Source organism: Cucurbita moschata, unplaced genomic scaffold, assembly GCF_002738365.1.
Source record: "Cucurbita moschata cultivar Rifu unplaced genomic scaffold, Cmos_1.0 Cmo_Scf00030, whole genome shotgun sequence".
Lineage (NCBI taxonomy): Eukaryota > Viridiplantae > Streptophyta > Magnoliopsida > Cucurbitales > Cucurbitaceae > Cucurbita > Cucurbita moschata.
This window is the reverse complement of record NW_019268546.1, coordinates 591,369-600,323: the sequence shown is the minus strand read 5'-3', so window position 1 is coordinate 600,323 and position 8,955 is coordinate 591,369. Positions and strand designations below refer to the sequence as shown.

At 37.1% G+C, this 8,955-nt stretch overlaps 2 protein-coding genes across 3 annotated transcripts in view; one reads left to right on the top strand and one right to left on the bottom strand.

Annotated features, from left to right (window-relative positions):
* Nucleotides 1-1,756: 1,756 nt before the first annotated feature.
* LOC111464169 (cysteine-rich repeat secretory protein 15-like) lies at nt 1,757-3,810 on the top strand. Its single transcript, XM_023108251.1, has 2 exons — nt 1,757-2,617; nt 3,463-3,810. The coding sequence occupies exons 1-2, from the start codon at nt 1,843-1,845 to the stop codon at nt 3,576-3,578; spliced, it is 891 nt and encodes a 296-aa protein (XP_022964019.1). The 5' UTR covers nt 1,757-1,842; the 3' UTR covers nt 3,579-3,810.
* Nucleotides 3,811-4,313: 503 nt separating this feature from the next.
* LOC111464377 (tubulin-folding cofactor D) overlaps nt 4,314-8,955 on the bottom strand; it is a 13,490-nt gene continuing 8,848 nt past the window's right edge. For both annotated transcript variants that reach the window (XM_023108569.1, XM_023108570.1), the window contains exons 11-17: nt 8,506-8,711; nt 8,192-8,416; nt 7,544-8,098; nt 7,177-7,443; nt 5,621-5,665; nt 5,266-5,451; nt 4,314-5,101 (exon numbers count right to left, since the gene is read on the bottom strand). In XM_023108569.1, coding sequence (XP_022964337.1) covers nt 4,820-5,101; nt 5,266-5,451; nt 5,621-5,665; nt 7,177-7,443; nt 7,544-8,098; nt 8,192-8,416; nt 8,506-8,711 — 1,766 coding nt within the window. In that variant the 3' untranslated portion in view covers nt 4,314-4,819. The remainder of the gene's footprint in view (nt 5,102-5,265; nt 5,452-5,620; nt 5,666-7,176; nt 7,444-7,543; nt 8,099-8,191; nt 8,417-8,505; nt 8,712-8,955) is intronic.

Sequence of the window (8,955 nt, the reverse complement as noted above, 5' to 3'; positions counted from 1 at the left end):
AGATATAAAAAATTAGTAATTAATTAAAAAAAAATTAAATCTAATGGCCATTTAACAAAAACAAGTCATAATTTAAATGGGCCGAGCCCATGGAAATTTAATGGACCATGGTCCAATCCTTAATGGGCTTTGGTAATGGGTTGGGCTCAATTTGGATCTACTAAAGCGTTGTTTTATTCGGTTAGGTTAAGCCCAGTTTATTTTCCGCACCAGGTTATAATTTTCAATTTTTAAATTATAATAAATTAACTTAAAAAATTATAAATTTCTTATGAGAATTATCATAGTTTAATCCACGTTGAGGTGACCATCATTAACGCTAAGATTAACACAATGTGCATGCTACCACGAAAGATAACCGATAGGTCAAGATGGTTAACGTAAGTCGTTCGGTTTAAACATAATTTAAACAAATGTGTATCTTCAAAAGGGCTTTTGTACTGTTAGCAATTAGAGCATCACATGGCTCGATCGTAACGGGTAACATGTTGAATAGTTAAATGTTTTGGACAGAATCTTCCTTTAGCCCTCTAAGCATTTTGGTCAATTCTATAATGTTTGTTTTTAATAAAACAGTAGATCGCTTATAAATTTAAAACACGACCAATTCCTTTTTCAAATCCTCCTACAGTTGCACGGGTCTTACTATGTGTCATAAATAATGTACGAATAAGAAGAATCATAGAACAAAACGAGAGGTTGTTAACCGACCTCTAGAAGAAACTTCAAGGACATATTCATATTGACACAACTGTTGTCGATGATAGATCTTCATTCTCATTATTAGTAAAGCGTTCTTGAAATCGTGACCATACTTTAAAAGATGCGATACATATATATAAATGAAGTAAGGATTTGGATGCTAAAGGTTGCTTTCCCCTAAAGTCCCTTCTTTTTATCTCTTTTTATCTCCCTTTCTTCTAGTGACCAATGACAATCATAAAAGCCTTACATGAGATTCTCACCCATTTTTTCAAAAGAAAAGGACCTAAACCCTTCACTCTTTAATTTTGAACAACAAATGAACAAAATGATGAGTAACAAATTAAATGCTTTGAAATTTGAGTGAAATGAAAACCAAAGAATCTCCCTCTATCTCTCTCCTCTCGTTCAAAAAGTGTGAGATCTACGAGAACGAATTCTTTATAAGCGTGTGAAAACCTCTCTCTAAGAGACCCGTTTTAAAAACCTTGAGAGGAAGCTCAAAAGTAAAAATACAAAGAGGACAATATTTGTTAGCGATGGGCTTGAGCTATTACAAATGGTATCAGAGCCAGACACTGGGCGGTATGTTAGCGAGGATGCTGAGCCCTAAAGGGGGTGGATTGTGAGGTCTCACATTGATTGGAGAGAGGAACGAGAGCCAGGGAGAACGCTGGCTCTGAAGGGGGAGTGAATTGTGAGATCCCACATCGATTGGAGAGGGGAACGAGTGTCAGCAAAGACCCTAAGCCTCAAAGGGGTGTGGATTGGGAGATATCACATCAGTTGGACAGGGGAACAAAACATTCTTTACAAGGGTATAGAACCCTCTCCACCTCTCCCTAACATACACGTTTTAAAAAGCTTGAAGGGAAGCCCAAAACGAAGACAATATCTGCTAGTGGTGGGTTTGGACCGTTACAAAAAGTGTTAGTATGACTGGAAAATGCATAACACGAGTAGGGGCCACGAGCAAAAACAAGAATATTTAGGGTCACTTTTCTTAATAGAAAAGGCTCCAAAATAGGAAGAACTCAAAAGGGAACCACCAAAACCCCTAAAAAGAAAGAAAGAAAAACAAGAGAGAAGGGTTTAGTGAGACCCTCAAATTCCAAAGCAAAAACAAAAGATAAAGAAAAGATGATGAGAAGAAACCTTGAATTTCACTCAAACAAAACCCTTCAATCACCTTTTCATCTCTATTCCTTTCTCTCATCTCTTCTATTATGGTGTTCCATCTCCCATGGCTTCCCAATTAGAGCCCATCTCTTCATTTATGCAGGCTGTTCCAATGAAAAATACCAACCCAATTCCCAATTTGAATCAAATTTCAAAGCTTTGATATCATCAATGCTCTCCTCATCTTCCCAACTCACATACAATGCCTTTGCAATTGGAAATGACTCCTCAATTTTGGGTGAAGGAGCAATTTTTGGAGTGTATCAATGTAGAGGGGACTTGGGTTTAGCTGATTGTTCAAAGTGTATTCAAAGTGGAGTCAACCAAGTTCACTTGATATGCCCCAAGTCCTATGGGGCATCCCTACAATTGGAGGGTTGTTATGTGAGATATGAGCACTTTGATTTCTTGGGCAAGTTGGATACAAGTGTGAGATACAAGAAGTGTAGTCAAAGCTCGAGCAACGACGTCGAGTTCTTTCGGAGGCGAGACGACGTGCTCGCTGATATGCAAGCAGGGGCAGGGTCCGGGAACGGGTTTAGGGTTAGTAGTTCAGGGTTGGTTCAGGGTTTTGCTCAATGTTTGGGGGATTTGAGTTCACAAGATTGTTCATCATGTCTTGGTGATGTTGTTGGGAAGTTGAAGAGCTTGTGTGGTTCAGCTGTTGCTGTTGATGTCTTCTTGGGACAGTGTTATGCTCGCTATTGGGCCTCTGGCTTCTACCCTAATTCTTCTGGTAAGTAAAAACCAAAATAACCCTAATTCTTCCTCTCCTTTTTCCCCGTTTTCTCGAAAGTGTTCTCGAACTATTGATCAGGTTTAAGTTGTAGTGTTAACGGTTTCACGGACTAGATAAAATGCCGACCCGTTACATAATATAAGATTTTGTGAACCCTATTGCTACCCTCGAGTTTTTTTTTTATTTATCACGACCTGTTTCCTTTTACAATCAAAATTAGGTATCCTTGTAGGGTTAATGGTCTCAGAGAATAGATAAATTACCGACCCGTTACATAATATAAGGTTTTGTGAACCCTATTGCTACCCTCAAGTTTCTTTTATCACGACCTGTTCCCTTGTACAATCAAAATTAGGTATCCCTCTGAGCTAAACATACTCAAAACCCTAATTCCGATTCTAGTTTTTAGTGTTCTACGAACCTTTGTTCGTTTCATTTCATGTCGTGTCCAAGAAGACGAGAACGTTCTTCAAATTTCACGAGTAAAGGGTGAACAAGAAGTAAATTCTTTTAAAAAAGTAAAGCCTTTAGGGTATTCTTCCCACTTTAATTTGCTTTCTTTTTAAGCATTTTTTCCCCATTTGCTAGCAATTCTGATTTGAAAAAGTGTTTGCACTATTGGAATTATAAATCATTAGATGAAGAACATGCCACTTTATGAATGGTTGCTTAATCATTCACCCAATTTTGTTCCAATGTTCTTCATCTTTTGCCTCCAAAAAGCTCCCACTTACAACCAAAAACAAAAAGATGGGTCCAAAATAAGTGAATCAAAATGCAAGTTGGAATTATTCTTTTGTGAATTCTCATTCAATTCTCTTTTGGTTTGTTCTTCAATTCAGTTTCTTCGAGCGACGACCAAGCAGGGAAGACCGTTGCGATCATCGTCGGGGTCGTCGCCGCCCTCGCCATCCTTGTTGTTCTCCTCTCAGTTTGTAGAAGAGCAATGGGTAAATAAAAATCAGAACTTTTTGTGTGTCTAGTTCATGTGAAGTTCAAAATAATTATGGGTGTTAGATATCTTTTAGCTTTAATGGAGAATATAATGGAGAGAGATGGAATTTGGCCACAAAAAGTGTTCTTGTGATGACAATCTTATCTCTTCAACCCATTTGGGGTTTCTTTTTTTTGGGTCTCAATGTTTAAATATTCATATTGTATGATAATTGAATTGATTGAGAGTCACCTAATTCCCTTTTTATTTTCATGTTGGCCAACATAAACCAAACTACCCATTTTGTTTATTTGTTCTTCTTTTTAGTGGAGATGCTTTTTTTCAATTGGATCTAAATAAAATATGCAAACTTCTGAGATGATTTGATTCAAAATTGGTCTGGATCTAAAATAGCTAAGAGTCTCGAATTAATGTTGATCAATTATCTCACTATAAAAAAATCATTTTAAAGATTTGAATCAGTGTGATCAAGTCAAATTTGAATGGTTTTAAGTATGCAGCATGATTGTGAGGAAACTTGATTGAAGACTAAGAAAGTCCAATTGAAAGACCATTTCCAAAAGAAGATGTCTGAGATGCTCGTCCCGCCAAGCTTATCCACGTGACACACAAATGTGTCACAAGGTAGCTCACTTAAACCTGGCTTAAGAGTGGTGGCGAGCTTACACCGTACCTCCACTATTAGTACATTTTGATTCAATAACCTTTTTGACCTTGTATATGTGATTCCTCAAGCAACCTCCCAGATAACAATTCTCTTAAACTTGGAATGTTTATACAAAACTACGATGAAAAGAATAAAAAAAAAACAAATAAAAAATAGAACGAGAGAGAATGACTAAACTTGCAAGTGTGGGTATGTTGTACATAAAATGGAGTGAAATATCCTCTTCTATCCTATCTCCATTTTTTTAATTTGCAACACAGAAAATAACCATTGACATCAACCCAACAGCAACCTCTGGATAGATATTCAACAAATAAACTCATCACATACATACATATACTTGTCTCCCACCTCGTTCGTTCCAAACGAACAAGAACGAGTATTTTACGGAGAGGCGACAAGAAACTATTTTGACTGAGTCCGCCAGCAACGCTTCATTCCAACGCAATTTTTAACTTCTGTAAACACTCTGCTCAATAGACTCACAGTGCTGGATAAAAAGCCATTGGTCAAGGACATACCAGAGCCTACAGGAAAGGAGGAAGAGTCACAGAAGCCTGAGCATATGATTGAGCTTTCAGAATCCGGTTGACTCGACCAATGAAGAATAGGTAGCGTTTTCATCCAAAGCTGAAACTCGATTCTTGACTTCCTTCTCAGGAGCCCGCACGGGATGTAGATTGATTTCTATTCCAGCAATGTCAGACAGTTCCTGCCTTTGGAGTTTTGCATTTTCCAAGTCCCCTTCCCAGCAAGTGTTGGAGACTATTTCAAGTGCTTGCTCAATCTTATCTTCAGGCACAAAATCCCCATTTTGTAGAAGAACAAGGTAGACTTGTTCTGCAGAAGCTTTCCGAATCTGAATTCGAAATAATCATATCAAAATCAGCTGTTAATAGAATTCGTTTAAGCATTAATTCAAGGTCGAGAAACAACTGGACTCGGTCGACCATAATGAATTGCCAGCTTAAGAAAGGCAAGAGAAGCATAACAAGAACATATTTAAGCTGAGCTTCTTCAAACCTTGGGGTATCGATGGCTAAGTAAAGAGAGAAGATGAACGAATGCTCGAGAATTAACGGGTTCCGAAAGTGAAGTAATATAACCAAGTATAGAAATTCCAGCATATAACTTCGAGAAGTCTTTTGACCCCTTCATCTCAATTTCCAAGGAATCCAAAATGCCATTACAAAAGCTCGATAGGTGAACCTGGAGATTACATTCCATGGTCAATTACCAACAGTGGAGTCAATTGAGATGGATGATGGTGATGACAATATTTAAACAGAAAATTCACCATAAGATAGAAGAAAGATTTGGACACAAGCATGAAGATTATGAAAGGGAAAATAAGATTAAAGAGATGAAGATAACGGACCTCCATGTTCAATAATATCCTCTTGCTGAAAAGAATCTCGATGGCCTGAAATAGAGAATAGAACATCAATATTAGGAAGTTTCTAACGGTAGCAAGAAAAAATAGCCAAACTTTGATGGATATCAGAAGGAAGAGTGCCACAAAAGCCAAGAATGCATATAAAGACCAAAGGCAATGCCATAAGCTGAAATAAGTAAATACACCAAAAATATATAAATAAAACAAATACCACGGAAAACGAAAATCAAGGCTTCAAAGTTCTTCATATGATATAGTAATCTCAATTAATCACCACACGACTTTTGAGCAATAAGTATAATTTTTCTCTATATAAGATTTTATTTGATGAGAAATCAAACTTTCATTGAGAAAAATGAAGAAATATACAAAGGCAACGGTTTCTTAATTAAGCAAAAAACGGACTCTAATCTAAAAGAATAAGACCTAACCCACAATTAGATAGAGCCTAAGAGACACCCACAAACAGGTGTTAAATATATAGAAACCCTCCAAACATCTTCTCCACCATCAAAGAACAACGGTTTCTGTAATGAGTCGAGTAGACCTTGAACAGAGCCCAAATAACAATTCCATACAGACTGAGCAAACTAACAACTCCACCAAGTATGACCAAGATGCTCTGACGCTTGCCTACATAGAATGCATAAGAGAGGATGGGTTTTTTTTAGGATAATTGGGGAAGGCATTGGCGGTGATCTAGAAAGGATGTTCAAGGAGTTCATTCAAAGGGGTATTCTTGATAGCTTTCTAAATGATTCTTTTGTTTGTCTCATCCCTAAGAAAGAGAGGGTCGTGAAGGTTAAGGATGTATACCCGTCAGTCAAATCACAAGCATCCATAAGATAATTGTTAATGTTTTGGCAAACAGATTGAAGAGGGTCCTGGCCTCGACAATTTTGAAAAACCTTAAGTGAGCATTGCAGGGATACAAATCCTTGATCAGACTCTTATAGCAAATGAGGCTATCGAGGATTATAGAAGCTGTAAATGGAAGGGAATTATTTTTAAGATAAATTTGAGAAGGTTTATGACCACGTGGAACTTTCTCGATAAGGTTCTTGCAAAAAAAAATGTTTTGGGTACAGATGGAGGTATTGGATTTGGAGTTGGACTAGATCAATCAAGTACTCGATCCTAATCATCAGACGTCGTAGGGGTAAAATATAAGCCTCCAGAGGTTTTAGGCAAGGTGACCCTTTGTTCCCTTTCCTTTTCTTGTTGGTGGTGGGTGTTCTTAGTAGGATGATTGTTAAAGGAGTAGATGGTGGGATTCTTAAAGGTTTTGATGTTGGAGAGGAAAAGATTTCCCTCTCATCTCTCTCATCTCCAATTTGAAGACGATAAAATTTTCTTTTGCTCAAGGAAAGAGAAGTCCTTCAATTACCTTTTGTAACATCGAATTCCTATCAAAAGTTAAAATTCTTCGAAAATAACAACAATAATGTGCTTAACTGAACCACAGAACAGATTATCCTCCACAATGAGAAGTCAGCAATTTATTAAAGTTCTTTCGGAGGATAGTAATAGTAAATTACCTTGAAAGTTGGTATAATGACTCTGTCACATTTCTTATACCTTTGAAGGATCCAAAGAAGATCTGTAAATAGCATTCCCTTCCTAGACCTCTTATCCTGATCTCCAATTGCATCTCCTTCAAGATATTCCATCAAAGCAGATATTGATGCCTTGCTCAATGAATCTTGCATACCACCAATAGAGATAACCAACCCAGACATTACAGTTTTACTATAACAACCAAATTGCAGCAGCCGTACAAAATGAGGATATGAAACTGCAGGGACCTATTAGGAAATTGATGGTGCACAACATTAGAAAATAACAAAATCTCATCCCTGATTCAAAAAGAACATGAATCTTCGGGAACAATTTATTAGAACTCACCGCCCATTTCATATTTGGATCATCAGGAATAATTTCTTCTAAGGTATCTCGGAAAGGAATATGTGGAACAAGGATAACCTTGTTGTATAATATCCGTTGAAGAACCATCGCGGCTGCTTCCCTTAACTTGTCCAGCTTCTCTACAGCTTGTTTGCAAATTCCTCCCACTAAACTAGTAGCCATAGATGAATCAAAGAAGGAATTTGTTTGGTCTTTATCAGCCATCTCACAATGGAGTGACTCTTGTTCAGAACCAACCGAGTTTAATTTTTTAGTGAAGCCATTAGAATCTATCGCACAAAGAATATATGTACATTTCTCAAGACCAATCATAGCAGCCTCACGAACCCAAGAACCAACATCGCCTCTGTTATCAACAGAGTAGTCATCAAGAGCTTTAAATAAACTTGCCATTACTTCATCCTTGATCAGATATAACAATGGTAATTCATCGACGTTTGAGAATTCTCTTCCCTGAACTAATGTCTCACATACTGAAACAAGCCCTCTGACAGCATTCACTCGAGCTTCGGCATCCCTATCATCAGGATTATCCTGCAAAGGAGCACAACATTTATAAAGGGAAAGTACATTGTAAAGATGTCTTATCCCATTTTTTAGATGAAAATATAGCTTTTATCACAGCACCTCAATTGCACATGAGCAACAAAGTTTCAGAAGCACGTCTTTCCACCTGTTGGCCAAGAATTCATAAGGCAAAACGCTTAATGCTAGAGCTGATCCTCTTCTGATAGCCACATTGGGATCGCTCAACTGTTCCAAGTATTTTGTAGTTATATTGCCAGACTTGCCGGCGTCTGCAGTGGCTAGATATGCTAGCACAAATGGTTTCAAAGATTTTACAGCCGCATTCTGCAGACCATAATCAAAACTGTTCTCAAAATAATCAAATAATATAAATTAGAAACAAGCAAATATTTCACTTATTAAACACTAATCACCTGAATCTGAGAATTCGGATGTCTCAAATTCTCATTAAGAGCATCAAGCAACATTCGCTTTGTTTTTTCCAACAATGGCAAATGAGATAAAGAAATACACTCAATGAAACGAGAAACAGCTGCACGCATTATCTCACCACCCTTTCCACGATATAGACGTGCCTTTTCAATAGCAGGAACAATGCCAGCCACACGTTTCTGTATATCTGTAAACCACAGTTACGGATAACCTTTCTTTCAATGTAAAAACACTGTCATTAAGAGAAAGCAGAGTACAAAAGATGCCTAAAAAAACATTGGCCAAGATCAACTAAAGGAGCCACCAAAAAAAAAAATACAAAAAAGAGCTTCAATTGTTTGTGGTAAAAAGAACAATAATAAAGTGCATACAAAATCAAAAAAAAAAAAAAAAAAAAAAAAAAAAAAAAAAAAAAAAAAAAAAAAAAAAAA

Bases quoted from the DNA above. Each gene is read 5' to 3' on its own strand.
- LOC111464169 (XM_023108251.1), top strand. From the start codon at position 1,843: ATGATGAGAAGAAACCTTGAATTTCACTCAAACAAAACCCTTCAATCA. The intron at 2,618-3,462 runs GTAAGTAAAAAC...TCTTCAATTCAG, and splicing joins CTTCTACCCTAATTCTTCTG to TTTCTTCGAGCGACGACCAA.